General features: G+C 38.6%; 1 protein-coding gene across 7 annotated transcripts in view; it reads right to left on the reverse strand.

The window, feature by feature from the left end:
• Window positions 1-21,706, reverse strand: part of LOC143153067 (solute carrier family 7 member 14) — a 92,128-nt gene that overhangs the window by 28,160 nt on the left and 42,262 nt on the right. For all 7 annotated transcript variants that reach the window (XM_076323843.1, XM_076323842.1, XM_076323841.1 and 4 more), the window contains 2 exons: window positions 17,182-17,335; window positions 9,295-9,525 (listed from right to left, as the gene is read on the reverse strand). In XM_076323843.1, the coding sequence (XP_076179958.1) occupies window positions 9,295-9,525; window positions 17,182-17,335 (385 nt within the window). The remainder of the gene's footprint in view (window positions 1-9,294; window positions 9,526-17,181; window positions 17,336-21,706) is intronic.

A 21,706-nucleotide genomic window follows, 5' to 3' on the forward strand; every position in this document is an offset into this window, starting at 1 on the left:
ACACGAGGATTGTACATTTTCGAAGGTAAAATGTCGTACAATCTTCTTGAAAATATTGTGTATGCATTTTCAATCTCAAAGTCCGTGAAAGAAAATGAAACACATTTTGTTGTATTTTCTCTCGGTCATTTTAAATTCGCACGAGCGATTAAATTCAGAGCTACGTGCAACGGGTTAGCAACCACTGGTCTACGTAATTAGTCAATTGGCGGCTAATCCACGCCTAACCAATTTGGGAAATTTCCATCTAATTCGGAGCTAAATCGAATTAGACAATTCGATCTAACCCAGACCTGACCCGATCGAAGACAATCGATCGGACCTAACCGGAATGGGCAATTATAGCTACCACAGACTTTTACCGTGACTAGAGAATTGTGTACAGGGTGTCCCGATCATCACCGGTCGATTTACTTTTTGATATTTTTTTTTTATTTAAAAGTACAAACTTGGGAATTAATAACGGAACAAGATATCTTCCAGACCAGCAATCTTTTCTTTGTAATACACCAGAATAATTTTCACGCGTTCTTTCACCGTGTACTTTTCCACAATTAATTTCCCATCTGTCCAGACGACATACGTAAAGTTTTATGTGAATCGGTTCGATGTTACAAAAATAACGCGAGATTGAAATCGACCGGTGATGTTTGGGACACCCTGTAGACTCGAATCGCCAATTCACTGTACGTCTAAGGGAATAAAATGGTGGTTCAACATACTTCGATCAAAGTGAGACATTCGCTACTCTATTCGTGGAGCACCCTACAGGGACAGAGGAGAATGGCGAGTGAAATAAGTTGGCCTTCTTTTGTCATAAAGTTGTCCCCTTGAGAACCACCGTGTTGCAAAGTGCAGAGGTACTGTGGAATGCGTGGCGTGTTCGAATAATGGCGGAAGCGTGCATTGTTGGGAAAAATGGCAGTAGATAAGGAAGAGAATCGTTACGATCTCGAAGGCAGTGTTACGTGACGAAGGTAAGGACGTTAAGGAAACACTTTGGAGGATGCTCGATAAGAACCCTTTGCCAAAGCAACTGGAAAAATATACAACTGCCGGGAACGTGTCGAGATGTCTCCTCGCCATCTGCTTCCCAGCGACATTTATTTTCGCTCCTTGTTGCTTTTACGTTCAGACAACATCGTAAAATTTAATTTTGCAACAGACGTTAACGCGGAGAGCATCTCTGGACAATTTTACTCCTACCTGGCTTGCACCGGAAAAAAGGGAAAATTCTTATTTAGATAATAATCTTAAGTAACGAACGAAAGAGAAACAGCAACTTTTTATTCATTGCCGGTTGAATGGAAATTAGATTTCCAATTATAAAATTGTGTACAGTAACTGTTTCATCGAATAACAGTCTCCACGTTTTTAGGAAACTTTCTCTCATCCCTCGCCCCGGTGTAAATTCGTACGGTATTATTTGTTCGTGGTTGCTTCTACGGATCATGATGTGGATAATAATAATCGATAATGAGAATAGAAACGAATGTATCGTTTTTAGCTTCAATGTCGCCTCGTGATTACAGAGTGTCCCAGTTTACGTCTAGAGTGAGCTTCAAATGGACCCAAACCGTTGTCAATCGATGTATATAATTATCTTGGGCACCTTGATTTTATTTAGAAAAATTTTTAAGTATTTGCTAGTGCCAATTACTAACTTCGAAAATAAAAACTTCGGTTTTGAAAAGAATTTCAGTATTTCTGTGAAACAATGATAAATCATTTTTATTTACAAAAATCGTAAATGAATTTCGTACACCAATATTCAATGTTGTATATTGAAATGTAATTACCAACATTTAAAGAAAGTTTAAAGAAAATTTCACCGTTTCTACGAAACACTTGTAAACAATTTCCACAGATGGACTATTGATCCAATAGGTAAACAATTTCTTGCCAAGGTAACTTTTAAAACATCTACTTTTTGGTCGATAATGTTTGTTGTTTACATTATCTTAACTGTCGTGAATTTCTCACGAGAAATAACACCGAGGACTTCGCGATGGTTTGTCTCTCAGAAACGCAATTGCATCCCCAGAGAGCAATCGTGCAAACGTTGCTTACCGTGGACCTTTCGAATTACTTGTTTGTACTACAAATAAGGACCAATTTCGTCGAACTTTTCCAACGTGAACCAATAATATTTATATTTAAAATCAATAGAAGGTATGATCGTTTTCCTTGCACTTCTTATTACGCGAATTTAAACACTTTAATTGGATAATTGAAACAGTGACCACGACGAGAAAGAATAACATACTTTATTGTTAAAATACTCTATTTTATGTACGTATATTCGTGGATAATTTAATTTTCTTCAGAAATTGAGCGATTAGAATTAAAGAACTGAAAAGATGTTAAATGGTCGCGCTCCGAAAAATTGAAAAAAAAAAAGATTATAAGAATGCATGTATCGTACAACAGGCACGACGAACTCCAAACCGTTGCACAATACTCGATTGCATTTTTTCCAATCGTTAAATAATCCAATCGAATTGACCTTTGACTTGGATTTACGATCCCGTCACGATTTATCATTTGAATGTAAAACTCAATCGAGACTATTGAACACAAGTGTGATACATTTGCGGAGCTCACGTCGTCAAAGTAAGCAGCTTCGAAGTTTAATACGCCACCCGTTACATAGTCGTAAGGCGTGCCTTATCGATAGATCACTCGTTGCCGTGACTAGTTCAGGGTTCTTGCAACGAGACGCAAGTTTCTTGTTGGACGGGCGAAATTTCTTCAGTCTACTATGCTCGATAGGCAAAACTTGATAATTGCGGGGGTGGAGGTAGGTAGCTACGCGAATTATTTTCACCGTTAGTTGCGATCGCGAGAAGCCTCGTTGACATTATTTCGTGATATTTCAGTGGTCCAGACTCCGTGATCATTTTTTCGCGAGCTACAGAGTCGCTCGAAGCAACTTTTATTTAACAGTTCATCCGACAAGGAGATGATAGAATGTCCCGTCGGTGTTATTTCTCGTGAGAAATTCACGACGGTTAAGATAATGTAAACAACAAACATTATCGACCAAAAAGTAGATGTTTGAAAAGTTACCTTGGCAAGAAATTGTTTACCCATCGGATCAATAATCCATCCGTGGAAATTGTTTATTAGCGTTTCGTAGAAATGGTGAAACTTTCTTTAAACTTTCTTTAAATGTTGGTAATTACCAACAGTTCGTTTCAAGGTGTATATTCGATTATTAACTGTAAGTTGTAACGTAAAAGTTTTTAGATGTAAATACTGTGAAGAAGATACAATTCAATTTTGATAAATATTGTAAACATTTTTATACAAACGGTCGTTTATAAACGTACGAATAAATGTTCTTCGTTTGTCAATTAATTGTTCGTTATTTCAGCATACCTTTCCAACTCGTTTGCAAGTTTGCTCTTTATGATTGTACGACATGCGATGTGTTCTTGACGATGACTCACTATTGGAGCTCGAGACTCTACGTATAATTTAATATTCGAATACTACGAATAAACATCGAACGTTTGAATATTTGAATAAGCTTATTCGATTATTTAATATTACTACTCTGTTGTAACATCATTGTGCGTAATCCCAAAAATAATGGAAGTTGAGTAAAAATAAGTACCCCTCCGTGGCAAAATTAAACAAATTCATTCCTGTTAATTCTTCTTTCGACGAAAGAATTGTGTCCACAGCTGGAAATATAATTGCAAAAAGAAGCTGTTTACAATCGATAAATCTGAACTCGTTGGTTTTTCTCGATTAAAATAGAAATTTTGTACGAGATATCGTTAGTCGAAAATATTTTTAAAGAGAATAAAATACAGAAAAGAACGATGGGCCAAAAAGCACTTGATTTATAGTCCATGTCACACTACTCGAGCTACGAGTATTCAGGTGCTTAAATCGGGTCACAAATTATTGGAATTATACTCGCCGAATATTTCCATTTCATTAAAGTGTTCTAACAGCTCAATACAGAAAATTTCGACGAGTGAATGTACAGTGCATCGAAAAAGTATTTGTACACTATAGTATGAGGAAATTCCGCTAACCTACAAGTCTCATTTTGATGAAAATTTGTGTTTATACAAAGCACACTGGTTTTTCTAAGTATACTATTGGACTGTTTGGAAAGTAATTTCGTTTTCCAAAATGGAGAATATAGAATTGAATAAAATGTTTATACACTCTAAAAAAAAAAGTGTTTCATTTTCTACAAAAAAAACGAAATGACTTTCCGAACAACCTAATAGTTTCGTTCGTTTCCTCAGAAAATGGTATCGTCTGGAAAAATAACAAGAAAAAAAATTGTCATCTTGTCAATCGAGTGTACCAATATTCCACGACTTTTTACAATACACCGAATAAATACCAAGAAGTCGAGAGACCGCGAAAGAAACGAAAGCACGATGAATACCTTTCGTGAAAAAAAATCCAGTATCCGTCTACCATTGCTGAGGGAAAATATGTCACGGAGAAGTAAAGAGAAATTTTCATGCATAAACACGCAAAGAATTTACACAGTTTCTAACTAAAAAATTAGATCCGCGTTGAAGATCGTTCGCTTATTTCGCTCGCGATCGGCAACGAAACAACGAAGAGGCAACAATTGCACGCTCGCGAACGTGTGAAATATTTACGAGTGTTTCTGAACGATGAATGGACAATAAACAAAACGGCAAAAGTATGCTTCGATTGCGAGCGAACCTAGCGCGAACAGGAGAAATGATAAAAAAAAACTGACAAAATACCAACGAAACAAGTAGAACATTTAAAGCTCGTAGTATCCTTCGGGGATTTCAAAATAGGATATCGACTCGTATCGCAGCTCTCTCGTAAAAACAGAAATGGAGGCTCTTTTCGCGAAAAGGAACAAAATGGTTGAACAGAATATTGGACGGAAAAGTACTGTCCATTTTTTCGTGGTATTCTTTCTCCTCAACGGTCGTAAACACTGCTCTCCTGATCTCGAACATGTTTTCTACGATCTCAAAATATTAGGTTGCTGGGAAAGTCGTTTCGTTTTCCAAAATGAAGAATATATAATTCAATAAAATGTTTATACCGCTCTACAAAAATCGTGTTCCATTTTTACCAAAAAAAAAACGAAACGATTTTCCGGACAACCCAATACCTCCCTCGAAATGGTTCGTGCTTTGAGATCGCAATGGAGAAAGGAAATATATTTAAGGAAATTCTGAAAACGACTCGTGAAATTTTTCCATTACAATTTCCATCCTTTTTCGAATAATCCAGAGGTTCCGTAAAGTTGATCAACCTTTGGAAGAATGCACGACCAAATTTCGAACCTTTGTACTGCTTCCACAATGGTGAAACTATGAAATATTTTTATAAACGCTTACGCAAATTAAAAAACGATCCGATCGACGAATATTTCACAAGGTATTAATTTCTGATATTTAATCGTAATCGAAGCCGAAATTTCAATGGAAAGAATATTTGCAAGAACAGCGCAAAATGTTAAATGTAAACAATTCATTGGATAGAACAAATATGTAGGTATTATAATTGAGTTTATTCTTAGAAATTTGAAGATAATCCCAAACCGAGGGGTCAGAACGTAATTACGGTATACACGTTTCTTCGAGACAGTATTTACCTTCTTATTATTTTCATAATATTTTTTATCGCTCATTTTTTATTCTGAGAAAAAAAAAGTAATACCGAGCTGGAAGATAAATTATAAATATAACCTTATTTTTCGACCCGGTATACACCTTGAATATCCCCCTCAAGGGAGGCCACCATCTTCCTAATCTTCATAAATAAATTTTTTATTCCTATTTTCTTAAAATTGAACATTCCAAGAATTTCATCCTACAATAATAAAACGAGATTCGGGACATTCACGAAAATATACCGTTTTTTGCGTAACGTGTCCCATTGAAGCATTTCAATCTTCAAATTCGTTTTCCTCGAAATAGTTTTTCTCAGATTGATGGATAATTTTCCTCAGAGACTACTTACACCGTACAACGTATATTTACAATAACTCATTATCATTATTAACACTCTCTATCCATACACCCGCACACTCCTTTTTTATCTCTAATACTTTCACAATATTTTTCGCGAAAACTTAAAAAACCGTTGATTTTTCCACAATATTTATGATATATTTATATATCATATATTATAAATTATACATCCTCTCAAAGAGCTTGTCATTTCTGGACAAATGGACAGTTTAGAAGATCGGTAACGATATTCGTTCAATGTCTAAAGATTGTAATCACAATTTCAATTTCGATTGCCAGAACCGAACAAATTCGTTCCTCCGTGCCAAGAAATTTTGCCACCGTACACAAGGACACACCACTCGTGTGACATTGTTTCCACGAAAACGAGCACGCTGCGCAAGTGTGGTGCACAAAGTGTATACCTCGGTACGAAAGATCTCGTCAGGTTTCTTTCTCCATCCCTGAGAAAACCGTGTTCCTCGTTAAGCAAATTGTCGAACTCTCGCGACGAGAGTTCCCGTTCGATCGACGCATCGAACAAACGTGTCGTGAAAAATGAGACGCGTCTTCCCTGTGTGTTTACAGTGACAAAAGTTTCACGGTGGACGGTCAGGTCCGGCCTGGATCGATTTTCTCCACGTTGGGAGACCACACGTGTCGCCCGCCGAATTACAACGAACACCACGGAGAAGCTAGCGACCCCGCGTTCATTCGTTGCTCTTCTTTTTTCAGCGAAAGCAAAGTAGGAACGAACTCGGTTCGTCGCTAAATTAATTTCACGGAATTGGATCAAGCCTTCCCTTTCGTCCGGTCACGGGGTTTACCGACAGTCGCGATGAAACGCGACGAAACGTAATTATGAAACGTGGCCGAGTCCTGTTTCACCGTGGAAAAAGAGGTGTCCTTCGGGGTCAACGCGATTCATCCAACCGGCTCGTTCTACTTCGTCGCCGGAGTGCAACAAGTCACGAAATGTCCGTTCAATTTCATAAATCGGACATCGAGGTTCGTTTTTCGTCAATTCTCGCTCGAAAGAACTGATATGTATCCTGTTGAGGAGGTAAAGAAACGTGACTCGTTCGAACTTGTACTTTACTCTGTGCTAGTAACACGATTTTCTGTGTAGCTGAATAGAATCAACGACGTTTAGAAAGAAAATTGAACACGTTAGGTTTTCGTCGCAGTGGAACATTCTTGCGTACGGTCGATCATCCAAAAACTCTAATTGAAATAAAAATTTATTCGAAGTTGTTCGACTTTGATCGAGCGCGTTGAATTTATCGATATTATAAGAAAAAACAAGTACATTCTTACTAATACGAACAATCTACTTCGATACGTGTTCGATGTCTCGACTCGATACTTTACAAGCGATATTGTTAATAAATATACCATTGGATCACATGTTCCAGTAAACACGAAATCTAAGACGACCCGAAACTTTATCAAACAATTTGCATGTTGTATAGGTGCATATTTCGTTGGACCAGTGGAGTAGTTCTATGCGGTCGGACAGGTGGCAAGTAGAATGTCCTTCTATTTGGTTAGACACCGCGGCGTAGTAGGACATTTTCATGATGGATTGGACACGTGATAAAGCATCCTTTATTTGTCAGGGAACGTAACACAGTAGAATGGTTTCGTGTTTGAGTAGACAGAAGCTAAGCAAAGCTTCCACGTAGCCAAAGATCTGAAACGCTGCAGAGCTTCTTCTAACGAACCAGATGCATATACAGAACGGTTGTTTGTACATCATTGAACGTATCAAAGATGTAATATCGCGTAGCTCGAAGAATTTTCTTACCGAATAAATAAATACTCGTCAATCACGATTTCACAGACTAAACCGAAACATAAAGTCAATCGAGTTCTTTCGTCTCTGTGTATTTACGAAACGTAACTCGTAACGTTCTTTCACAATCTTGGGAGAACCCAATGGAATCCTGTCAGTAGAATAATGCGACGTGTGGTCAGACAACGAAGTGGAATTAAAGAAAAACGTGGTCAATATATTACCAGTAGAATAACTCTCCCCCTCCTGTTGGGTAGACGCACCAGTAGAATGAACTCTGTCCATAATCGATATTACTGTAAATAGAACGATGTTCTACTTTCTCAATACCTATGGTAGTAACACGATTTTCTATGTAGCTGAATAGAATCAACGACGTTTACGATGAAAATTGAACGATACGTTAGTTTTTCAACGTCCGTCGCAATGGAATATTCTTCCATACGGTCGATCATCCGAAAACGATAAATCTTACGTCTAAGCTCGATTCGGACGTTGTATATCGATCGGCCATTCTCACGGCTGAGGAAGTAGAATAATCCCCTGGGTAGTCAGCCGTTCGTGCAGAAAAAGTTCACTACGTTCACCGTGGCTGACAAGTAAAATAAAGTCATACATCATCGGGCTGTTACAGCTACAAAAACACTACTCCATTTGTCCAACACGCGCGAAACCTTAATGTTCTCCACGTGTTGTTTAACGACCGTACCGGACAACAGAGATAGAAATAAACTTTCGAACAATTTGTCTTTGATATCATTACGCTCGACGTGAATGTGCAAATCTTTTCGTTTCTCTGCTTGAGCTCGCCGTATTGGTGTTTCGTATCGACTTGACGATTTTAATTAATGCAACACTTGTTGCAAACTCGTAAGGCCAGTGGCGGTATTTCGGGTTTTCAAGAACTCGATATTTGTTTAGAAGTCGTGTCGTTCGATTGTAAAGGAAATTTTTCTTTGATTTAATGGCTTTGTGCAAAGTCGTTCTGTCATTAGTGGACTCGAAGACATAGAAAACTGTCTCGTTTTCAATTCACAGGCATTACGAATAATTTAACTCGTGTCCCTTGTAACTGAATGGTGCAAATTGTACGATTTTTAGAAAAAATAGCAACAGAAGTATTTCTTTAAGTTTTTTGTTCGAAAGGGCTAAACATTAGACGATTTTATCAGTCTTAAAGTCAAAATAACAAACAAAGAAATGAAAATTACTGTCAATTTAACAGTGGTCTAAACAACTTGTACGTTGTTGTTGAAAGTGAACGTGAAAATTTATTTCGTACGTAGTCGTTAAAAGTGACAGTGAAAGTTTATTTCGTACCTAGTTGTACATTATTGTTAAAAGTGACGGTGAAAGTTCATTTCGTACGTGGTCGCGATAAAAAGAAACTAATTCGTATATAAACCGATGGAACGGTTGCATTCAACCGAAATGAAATATGTTCCACGGGTTTCAAGATTAGCGAGATTATTTATGGTAAGGGAACAGAGTGGATTTGTGCGAATGAAAGAAATCGTGACTCACCGAAAATAGTTCCCACGCTGTCGGCTATCGCGCCGGAAACGGCGCCATCAGAAAGGGCGTCGAGACAGGCGCTAAGGGCGCAGGCACACGCGCTCGTACCTATAAGGTACTCCAGTACCATGTTCCATCCAATAATGAATGCTATTAACTCGCCTACTGTCACGTAACTGTACATGTAAGCACTGCCTGTCGTGTGAGGCACTCGTACCCCAAATTCGGCATAACATGCTCCTGGAAAAACAAAACGGTACAGCTCGTACAAACGAAACATTTAAATTTATTTAAACGTACAACGCGGGTCGCTCGAGACCTTGCGTTAGTCGTCTTTCGAACATTCAACAGAGCAGTCGAAGTAATTATTTTTAGAAGTTTCTCCGTGTGTTTAAAATGTTACCAATGAACAGCGTAAACGTGGAAGATATATTTGTACGAAAACGATAACAAATATACCTCTGCGCGTAAATAGTGCCAACGACAGATTTGTAAAAATCATTGTATTCGCGAAAATACAATTTATACGCGCAGAATATTAATAAAGATTATTTCTTTTCTAAATATACTGGTTTTTCTTTTCTTTACGATCGACCGGTTTTGTTACAGATAATTTATAAATTTTCTGCAACAGACCTACATTCCTTCTCTACGATGAACCTATTCGTAAAATGCAATGAAAAATTATTGTTCGTGTTCTATTTGTGCGTGATTTCGATGTGGGTCAGAAACGACCCAGCTCCGAGCACCACTCGGTCCGTCCTCCGAGGATTAACACACAGACAATGTTAAATCGTGCTTGTCATATTTCATGAATAATTTACTCCCCAGTTTCATGGCTCCACGCGCCCCCGGGTCAGATCCGTTGAATATTTCAGACACATTTTACGATATGCAGAAGTTTATCAAGACCGAAATTACAAATACGTTAAAATATTCCAGGAAGGCTCGGAGAATTCCAGTTACTGGAATTCGCACAATTGTCGCGAATATGCATCATTCTTTTCGCGTTGAAAATAAAAGAAAAATTAAAATTACACAGGTCTCCCTTCCCTTCGACCCCACTCGTCGATCGTAAATTCTCTCGAGGTTCGTACGTTCTCGTAAATCGTACGTTCCCCCCCGAAACGCCAAACGACGTCATACGTCGTGACGAATTCGAAGTGACGTCACCGCGCGAAGAAAAAAAAAAGAAAAAAAAGGGCAAAAAAGAACTCCAGCCCCAACGAACGATTTTCATTGTCCCGCGAGCATACCGGCCCACCCTCTGGCTGTAACGGCGATCCGGCCGCATTCCAGCGCTCCATTATTTACCAGGCGTGGATCGGGGAGAATCGTGGCCAACAAAGGAACCGACACGAGGAAATCCGATAGCCAGCGAGATTGCAACACGCTCCGCTTTCCATCCGCTTTTGTATCGTGGCCAGGACCTCGCGGATCGAGACCCCTACCAATATACCTGTCCGGTCAACTACGTATCAGCGTTGCTCGCGTGTCTCGTAAGACGTCCCGGAACCATTGCTCCGTTACGTGTCGGTCCGTTGCTCGCACGATCCGCCCGTAAATTCGATCCGACGTTATTTTCCACTCGGGCTCGGGGTACACCGCGCCGCCTCACCGTGAACGCATCGTTTCGTGCACGCGGCTCGGTAAAGGAAGACGTATGGGCGAACCTGTACCATGAGGCTGGTAATCGTGCCGCTCCGCGAGCACGACCGCGCTCGAACCGACGCCCTCGAGACGCCGAAGAAACAATAAAGCTCGGGGAAAAATCTTCGAAGCCGCTACGGTCACGAAGCCCGCTATCCACCGTGCCGGTTGCACGCGTTAAGGTCGCTCGAATACGGAACGATAAATCGATATTGCGGCACCCTCGTGTCTTCGATTGGACGACGATGGTGCAGGGCCATTTTTGGCCCACGGTCCGGGCAAAGAAAAATATTTCGACCCCGATACGAACGGAGATAAATATTTCCACCGTTATGTGGATAAGGAGAAAGAAAAATTGGACATTTTTTGAAACGAGTCGACACGAATGATATTCTTCGATTGGTTAATACTGGAAAAGGATTATTTTTGGAGAAGAGAAAAATATTTGTATCGTGATATGGACGAAGAAACAGAAAAATTGGAAATTTTTTTTAAAGAATCATCTCTTATGTACCGAACGAGATTTTAATACTGATAGGAATGCTATTCTTCGATTGGTCAGTGCTGGAAAAGGACCATTTTTGGAGAATGGTCCGGAGAAAAGAAAAATATTTATGCGTTGTGTGTACACAAACCGACGTACCTCCCAATTTTTTTAAAAGCAACCCCTCTTATAAATAAAAAAGAGAATTTGTGAAAGCAGACAAATTCTTGGCCCATGATATGGATAAAGAAAAATAAAAATCGGTTTTCCAATTTTGTAAAAAAGACCGTTGAAAATAAAATTTGCTCTCCAAATTGTTTGAAAAACTTCCCCTCTTATAAATCAAAGAGAATTTGTTACGGATATAAAACTTTTGTTGGGTTTGTTTTAATTAATTCAACGTGGAGTTGTTTTCGTCAGTTTCGATCGATTAAATTTTTATATTCGTTGATGGGTGTATAGAATATTTGGATAAAGTACGTGGCCAAATTAAACGCTTGCAAACCCTCTCACCAATGAATAAATTGAATTCACCGAACAATAAAATACAAATAATACAATACGCGATAAAAAATCGTAAAAATTCCAGTAAATTATTTATACAACTATGATAAATGTTGGGCTGAAATTTAGGAACTGGGATGCTTGTTAAACGGGATGTGTAATATACAGGTTTACACGACAAAATATTTGGTGGAGAATTAATTAAAAAATAAAAAGATAAAACATAACTTTTGTGACTTCGAGAAGGGACTCAAATGGTATTAGTTTCTGAATACGTGGGCGTTTTCAAAATCATTTCGAGGTCCATTTATTTTTTTTTTTATTGCAAAAAGAAAAACGAAGTGAAACGAAAACAAAATAATTTTAACAATATCGGAACGTGCTTTGAAATAAAATTGAAAAACTTTAATACGTGCAATTTTATTTCCGACACGTTTCAATAATGTTAACATTTTTTCAAAAATCGTTAAAAATTTCCACCCGAGGGAAATGTTTGATGTCAAACATTTGTCAAATGAAATAGCTCAGTGAGGAACCAAACAAACGCTAAATACTACAACACGCGGGTGGTGGACCATACGCCTGTGTGAAATATTTTCCACAGTACGATGTAACGAGTGCATAATCGGTGCAACAAGATCGGAGACCAGATAAAACAAATGCACGTGAACAGTACGTGAGAAAATTGAAAACATACGTAAAAATAAACAGTCTCGTTGGATCGACTGTAACTTGCCAGCAGAAAGTAGAATAGGGTCGCGCGTAGTCAGACGTTTGAAAGTGAAATAAGATCGCCAATAGATCGCAACTGATTGTTGACTGCCCCAGTATAGTAAAACAAAATCAGCTACATGCTAACTCGTTGTTTTTCATTTTTGTTTAATAATAAAATAACCGTTCAATCTTCCAATAAGCACTATTTTTATTCTTTTTCGAAACACCGACTGTGTATTGTTCATTTATTATAAATAAATGTCTTTCGATAAACACAACTTTTTATTCTTTTCATGAAACACCCACTGTGTACTATTTATTTGTTACAAATATATTCACGCTTTATTTAATAATAAAATGATCATTCAATCTTCCAATAAACACTACTTTTACTCTTTTTTTTAACACCCACTGTGCATTGTTCATTTCACGCTAAAGGCAAGCTGATTCGTGACAAATAACTCGTATGGGTGGCGTTCTGTGATACACTGTCATCCTTGACAGTCAATTCGTTAAGGTATTTTTAGACGGTATAGAATCGTTTGTAATTACAGTATGTATAATTAAAGTGCATACGATCAGGCATCTACAAGCACAACGTTAATAATAAGTCTGCTTGTAGCCGAGCAATCACAAGTGGAACAAGACCGTGCACAGGCAGCCCGGAATAAGTATTCTAGGAATGTGTGTGGTCAGACGTTCTAAGTAAACTAAAACCACGCACGACCCGACTAGAATGCCTATAACGAAGCTGTTTGTAGGCAGACTACACGGAAAAGTAGAGGGTACCTGTCGGTGGTAAGACCATCGCTATCTTTTTATACAGGGCGTCCCGTTCAAATATCTTCGTTGCATAACACGAAGAAATATCGCGGTAAAAAAAAATATTCTGTCTGAGAATCGATGATACAGCGTATTGTAGCGTACCCGATACCGGTTACTTCGAGCAGAATCTCCGAAAGTGGATAAACAATTACTGCATCGCAAAATAAACTGTAACTTGAAAGCAGAGTCATAACGAGCATTTATTTACATATGTAGCACGAACGGAACACTTGGTATAATCTAACTTTTGCAGCGTTGCATTCTGCAAATCCGTACATAATGTGCATACTGGCCGTTTCAGCATTTAAATAACTCACTTTGTATTTTCTACGCAAATTAACGATTATCAGCGAACCGTATCTGACGTGATCTTGAGTATTTTAACTGTTAAAATACTGTCCTCAAAATTTAGTCGTACCGTTTGACAGTCTATTGAACACAGAATAAAAAATGATTAAGGTAAATAGGATAACTGATTAGTAATTATTTAGATATTCTCCGGTAAATGACAGTTGAAATTTTGTGCACGATAAACCTGAATTTGCCTGAAATTTAATAATATTGGAAACAAGGCAATATTCTCGTTTACAATGTTTGGAATTTATTTATAAAGTAAGCTATTTTTTTTTTTATTATTATGTCTAGAATCCGTACCTGTATTACTTCCAATATGCCAATTGACACCTGTGCTACTATTCGCTTTTTATCTAGCCTCGAAGTCAAACATTTGCAAACGTTTCTCAACACCTTCTCGTCGAGTGATGCATTTTTGTATCAAATTGGAATTTCATAAAATTATCTAAGACCCAATCGAGTTGTTTAAAACAGAATCTTCGCTAACGCAAAAACTACGTCGAGACTTAATTTACTCGATCTTTTGCTGAGTTTGAGTGTAACATTCTACAATTATTAACATCGTACCACTATTCTAAATAACTAAGTACTCAACACAGCATTTGAGCGATGCACACTGGTCTCCTTATCGCTTCGTTCACTAGTTCAATTTGGAAACTTATCGCGACCAAATCGACGATCAATCGAACAATGGTAATCTTCGATGTAACAACAAAAGTAGACACGATTCAAATTTGTGAGGAAACTTGAAGAAACTCGACGAAAGTGTCCCAATTATCCAAAGAAGGGTACACCGAGAAGGAACATCATTCTCGACAAACTTTCGACCGAATAATTCAATTATTTCGTGACACGAACTCGTTCATCCCTTGAAAAGGAAGCTACCGTAAGGCCGCTACTGGAGAGCACTCGGAAATTTCTAGTTTCGCAGTAGTAGCAAACAATCCTCGAAAATGTTGTCGACGAATTGAACGTTGTTCCGACATTCCTAACACGAACCTATGGCGAGTACTTCGACGTGGTGAATTCCATTCGTTTCGTATGTCATCGTAACAGAATCCATTTCACCAGCTTTCAAAGATCGCCTCGCTGTTACGTATAAATGAACGAAAAGCTTTCGGTGTTATTTTCACCAACGAATCGATTTCCACCGACCATGGACAATTAAATACGCGCGGTGTGCACCATTACCCTTCGTTGAAGCTCCGAAATAACTTTCACGGATCGTTGGATCATTTTTCGTTCAAGATGACACCTCCAATCGGCAACTTTTCACCGTAGAGTTACCAAGGCTATTAGCAGAAATTCCTTGAACTCTGAGAAACCGGATGTAGTATCACCACGATGAGAGTTCCGCTTGGAATGCACTTATAGCTCGTAAACGCTTGAACCGAAAGTTTCCTCAAGGTTCTATCATAGTTAGTGTAAATACTCGATGGCCTGCTTGCTCGTATTAGAACATCGTGTGCTAATATTAGTAAAGAGGCTATAAGAATGGCCAGGGGATCTTTTATTCGTCGTTTGCAAAACTATTGTACGTTGACGTTTGTGGTTAGAATTTGTAACGTTTGTTAAAATTAATTTTTCTCGTTAATCTTCTCGATTGTGATAATCTTTGGCTCGTGAAGGAAAGGAAAACATATAGAACGTCTATTATGCACAAATGTTTGTATTATCTATTACCTAAGCAATCTTTGCAGATATTAGCGATCTCGTGTTGACATTCTAGAACCGATTCTTCTAAACCAATTCCTCTGTTTACATTCAATTACCTGCGAAGAAACTTACGGGGTCGAATGTTCTTAAATAACAAAAGTCAATTTTACACCGAAAGGATCGTAGGATCTACGTAGATTAAACATTTTCCCTTCGATGATTATTATAATCCCCTGATGTCTCAGACCCTTTTCTTTACCAGCCGGTGTAAAATTATTTATGAATTTCAATTTGTAGAAGCGTTACGAAACATTATTTAAAGCACACAATTGATCCGAGTTTGTACGAAAACGTGATGAAAAATTGTAGAAAAAAATTGATGGTCTGTAAAAGCCGAGACAGCCATTTGGAAGATATCTTATTCCATTATTAACTCCCAAGTTTCTAATTTTAAACAAAAGAAACAATATCGAGATTACTTGAACCGTTTGAATTTTATTCAAAAAGTAAATCGACCGGTGATGATTGGGACACCCTTTACATTTCGATAGAAGTCTTCCCTTCCGTGAAATGAAACAATTTTTGCCTTAAAAAAATTTTTTTCTACCTTGAAAAACAAACGAATCGCCGAAGTGATCTGTTTCAAATTTCCCACCCTGTGCACGTTTCCTTGGGAATGAATTGCAGAAATATGCATTACACGATTTGTGATGCGTGTTATTTTTATCGTAAACCGAAATTGAATACCGAAACACACTCGTCGCGATTCCATTCTCGATAATTGATCGTGGTGATCCAATTTATTCGTTTGTGTCCAATTTATTTATTTAATTGTCAGGCCGTTGTGTTTCACGGTCCGGTTTCTCTCCGATCGTGTATAAAGCGCAACCGGTTGGAGCGCGCGCACTTTAAATTTCTGTAAGTAGAAAAGAATTGAATTTACCGACGTTGCCTGGCTCGAAACCGTTCCTGACGGCCTGTCCAACGTTTCAGCCGTACAACCGTTGTAAATCTAATCCGACACTGTTATCCACACTCTGATAAACTCTGTGGAAAATTTCCACCGCCACCGGGATGGAAACAACGTTGTCCGAAACACTGCTAAACCGTTTTTCGTTTCCGGATACCAGATGTCTTCGAGAACGCGTTACTGGCGGAAACTTCGGAACTTTTTCTTTATTCAATTAACCGCTACAATCTAGCGTGCAAGGTGTTCCAGAAATGTCGACACTTCGGTGGATAAGTCTACATACAAAGATGCATAAAATATATCGCGCGCCCTATATATTGGTTAGGTAATTGAGACCCTAGTTTATCGATAGCGAGTGTGAAAAGAATTAGGGAGTGTGTGTAAAAGACAATAGGGCTGTGAACGACGTGGGTTGAATGCGTTGAAAGAGAATGTCAAATTTCCAGAATACTATATCGTCGAGAGACTGTGAGGAACGTCTCTGTTGTGAACGAAAGAGTAGACCAAAGAATTGGAATTTATTTTATTTCACTTTTATCTTGCGTTTCGAAAGATTAAGTTTTATTAATTTCAGTTTATTTAGAGGAAACCACTTTTATTCTTGTTATCGAGAAAAGAGTCTTCTTTGTTCCTAAAAGATTACTACGTGCCTTTCGAGTTACGGATTAAAGAAAATGTTCGAAGTGTTTCAATAATACTCCGAGAGCAATTTAGATGGCTGAAACGAAGGAATACTTACCGGAAAAAATGGAAGCAATGGCTGCAATAATGAATGAAACGATAACGCCCGGGCCAGCGACGCTGCGAGCCACCATTCCCGCGACTAGGTACATCCCTGTCCCAACGCAGGAGCCAACTCCCAAAGACGTCAGGTCCAGAGTCGTCAGGCACTTCTGTGAATCAGAAAACGGGACACTGTCTGTTAAAGTTTCTATTCGCGACAGGGTTTTTCCTCTATGTTCGAGAAGGATAACGTCATTTTCGAGATCGTCGTTAACTGCGTCCCTTAACACTGGAACTACCAAAGTCTTTGCCTACAATATTCATGGACAATTAATCAATAGTACTCGTAAAGATCTAACTTCTAGTGTTAACACTAGAGCTACCAAAATTACTCACTTACTAACGGTGTCTTTGCCTACAATATTCGTGAACAATTATTGAAATAGACAACCAACGCTACTCAACAGTTTTCTTTGTATACAGAGATGCAACAAAAATTTTCTTACAAAAACTGAAGAAGAGTTAATCGTGAAGAAACTCCCCCAAAAGAATTGTATTAAAACAACGAAGAAATGTTGAATCTTCGTGTCTTGATTTTATCTTCTCGGGAAAATTTTTTGCAAACAAAAAAATTATTTTTATACGCGATCTGGTATGCTTTATATGTACGCAAACTTTCATCGAAATAGGACTCGTGGGTTAAAGGAATTTCCTCGTACTACAGTATGTAGATACTTTTTTCGATCCACTGTGTATCGTCAGCCACCGGTGACTGACATGGCGCTTAACGTGTAAAGGAACGTGGATATGGCTGGAAAATATCGGCCACTTTCTCTGAGAAACGGACCAGCTGTACCGTACCGAATGGCAATTGACGTATCGTAAGTTCACACGCAGCGACCCGAAAGGACAGCGACCCAATTTGCGAACCAGTTTCCTGAAAAACCAGGACTCGCGTGTAACGTCTCGAGCGCGTAGCTGTTCCCTCGAATTAAGAAACCGCGCCAAATTGAATCCTTGAATGATGGTTTACACCCAACTTGGAAACCAGACCTTCCACCGAACTCTTGAAAGGAGAATCCGAGCGCAAAGACAAATTAGGGTGAAAGAACGCAATCCGTGTGACAAAATTACGAGACGCGTACGACAATCGGAGAAAATTCTATTTAACTCTTAAATTTCTCCTTCTTTCTTTCGTAATGTTGTTGTTTACATCGTGGAGAAATATACCGTGCAGGTCTACGAAATACAGGAAACTCTTTCGGAGAAACAGGGAAGTAGCAAAGTTTACAATATTCGAATATTAAATATAAAGAGATGAAAGTTTCGTGAAAAAAAATGTTCATTAGCAGAAATGTTATATGTACAAAACGTTCTGGTAGACGTACGAGAGCAATTACTGTTCGTGAGGAGTACGTGATTTTCAGTGTGACGTCAAATTTAACGCTCACAGCACGAAAAATTATGACAGAAGCTGATATCCAAACCAACGTAAGAAATCTTCAATGAATTATTAAAGAACCAGGACACTTAAAAGGACTAAAGCTGCTTAAAGAATTACCATTAACTGAGAAGCATAAAAACGCACGATTCAATTTCGCGGAGGGAAAAATACAATAGAGAGAAAGTGGAGGGAAGTAATATTTTCCAACGAAAAATGCTTTAATTTAGACAGTCCTGACAGTTTCCATTATTACTTCCATGATCTTGAAAAAGATAAATGGATGAAGGTGTCACGGTGTGGGTGGGCAATATACTGGAAAAAACGAGATCACGTTTATTTCAAATGCGATAAATGGTAAAAAAATATACGTTCACGCAATTCGGGAACAATTAATTAAACATGTTTGTCAAATGTATTTGCAAGATTATATTTTTCAACGCGATAATTCGAGCCTGCTCCAGATCTAAATATTCTCGAGAACCGTTGGAGGATACCTGCGCGACAATTTTATGCAAATGAAAGATAATTCGACGTTACAGAAAAATTTTAAACTTGTATTTTAAATAAATGGAAATCATTGGAGCAAAATTTTATCGAAAAATTATACAAATCCTTATCACAAAGAACGATAGAAGTTGTAAAAGACAAAAGTGATACATGCTACTAACAAGCGAGTAAAAATTAATTTTCATAAACTGTTGTTATATATTCTGCAAAAATGAATCCTTCAAATATCTGAAATTGTTCGTGATCTTTATTTAAACTATAATTATCCCGAATATTCCTATCAGAATACATACGTATACTAAAGAACTGAGTCTGGGTCATGTCTAGGTTAGATCTAGGTTAGATCCAGGTCAGGATAAAAATTATTCTTCATAAACAATTGCGACATATATTTCACAGAAAAAAAATCGAAGCCAATGGTTCGGTTCGCCAGCAAAGTTATCCCGTAAAAATCCATCCAGTTGTTAACTGTAGCTGGCAAGCTCCGTCTGAATAAATATGAATCTGCTGACCCGATCTCTGGCCCAGTTCCGATCAACGCAGAGCTCCGCGGTCTTGTTCGATCCCAAGAACCGAAACGTTTCGTAAGCGTCGATACCGAGCCGATACTTCCGCGAAATTTCCAACAAACTTCCATCCATCGAAGAAACAATAGCACCAGCCCGCCTCGGGGAGCGTTTCGCGAAACCTGGCACACCCAGTCTACGTCTAAACAACCGTGAACTTTACCAATAAACGAAGCCCCAGGTTCGCGAGAATCACGGTTGAAGGGCCGATGTGCGACGGCTGTTTTTGAAAGGTCCGCACCCAGCTTCGCGAACACGTTCCATCAAGAAAGTTGAACGAAAAACGGCGACGATCGAACCAAAAGTTTCGGAGAACCGCGGCACCGGGGACTCGAGTTCCATCGAACATTCGAATAAGAGAATAAAAGCTACCGCACACGCGCGACATATATTAACGACTTCTCCACCTCGTTGCAACTGGATGCAAGAGAGAGAGAACCACGACCCAAGCTGCACCAAAGAAAGGTTACAAGTTGCCAGAAGTGTTCGTGTTTCTTCTAAGAGAAATCGCCTTTCGGGTACCACCGATAGACTCCTGTGCGAGAGGGAGGACTAGAAACCGTGAATATTAAAGGTAGCATTGATAGGGAAATGTTTAATGTTGAATTGTAAATATTAAAGGTACCACTGATAGAGAAATGTTCAATATTGAATTGTAAATATTAAGGGTACCACTGATAGAGAAATGTTCAATATGAAATCGTAAATGTTAAGATAAGTGTAATGATTTTTAATATCTGTTTAAAAAGAATCTTAAAAACTCTAATGAATCGAAAATTTAAACGAATTACCGGTGTATATAGGTAAATATACCGATATTTATGAATTTCGATTTCTATAACCATTATGGAAGAAACTATTATTGATGTTCATCGGTATAATATCGGTGTTTTGTCTTTCCTTGCTTGCGAGCGTACCTCAAACTCGCTATGGTTCTATTACGTTAATTCGTATCAGAAATAGCGTACTCGCGTCGTTGCATGATACACTATAGAGTGTCGAACGATTTCACAACCTGTTAACCGAAACAACCCTCAACAAAAAGGGAACTGAAATAGTGCTGAAAGTAGGGACGATACGTATTTACGAGTTCGAACCACTGTTGCCTTCGCTCTCGTATAGAGTCAATAAAACTTTGTACCAGGGCGTCGATATAAACCACCGACCATAAGTCACCGAGCACTTATCGTTATACGTCTAGCAGGATTTCTATACTACAATTCTCGATATTTTGGTCGCTCATAAAACTGTTCTTCGTGAGCACACCTTTTAATTTTTGATTTTTCAACAGATCTGCAGTCTCTCGTTATCGAATTATTCGTATCGAAGCGAGCGAAGGGTCGCGAAGCATTGCAGAGAGTTGTTTCGTAGCCTCGTTGTTTACTGTTGTCCAGCTATTGTAAAAGTATCAATTATCTGCAACTTGATAAATTATACCGCAATATAATAAAATGGTACGTCGAAAGAGAAGAAAATTCGTTGGAAACGGGGCAATTAATTTTCCATTGCGTTGGCGCGGAGATTAATTACACGGACTGAAGGAACCAGCCTTCGTGAACGGCTCGCAAGGGGTTAAAAAATCCTGTTAAAAATAGCCAGGATCGATACGCGAAGGTGGATTCCACGCACACATGAGAACGTTCCTTCCTCGAAGATTCAGACGCGAAGCGTGAACGAACGATTTTAACGTCGGGCCCGACGAAGATAGAATCAATCGTCTGGGATCTTGAGGGTGGTTTAAAGTGGTAGTCCAGAAAACGCAAACTTAGACTACCTTCGCGTGGCAATTATCTTTTTAAATTTTCTACACGCGTTTATACGTACTTCCAGTATTTCTACACATTTTCTCAAGCGTTAATTATTATTATTCTTAAACAGAGTCATTTGCTCGGAGACGTTATACGACTTCTGGGATTACCCTCGTAAGTCAACTTCGCGAAAGAGACCGTGAACCAGCATTCCGTGTGAAACTTTACGCAAAAACAAATTTCTTGTTAAATGTACATTGTTAATCCAATTAGTGC

The sequence above is a fragment of the Ptiloglossa arizonensis genome, chromosome 12, assembly GCF_051014685.1.
Source record: "Ptiloglossa arizonensis isolate GNS036 chromosome 12, iyPtiAriz1_principal, whole genome shotgun sequence".
In the NCBI taxonomy this organism is placed as follows: Eukaryota; Metazoa; Arthropoda; class Insecta; order Hymenoptera; family Colletidae; genus Ptiloglossa; species Ptiloglossa arizonensis.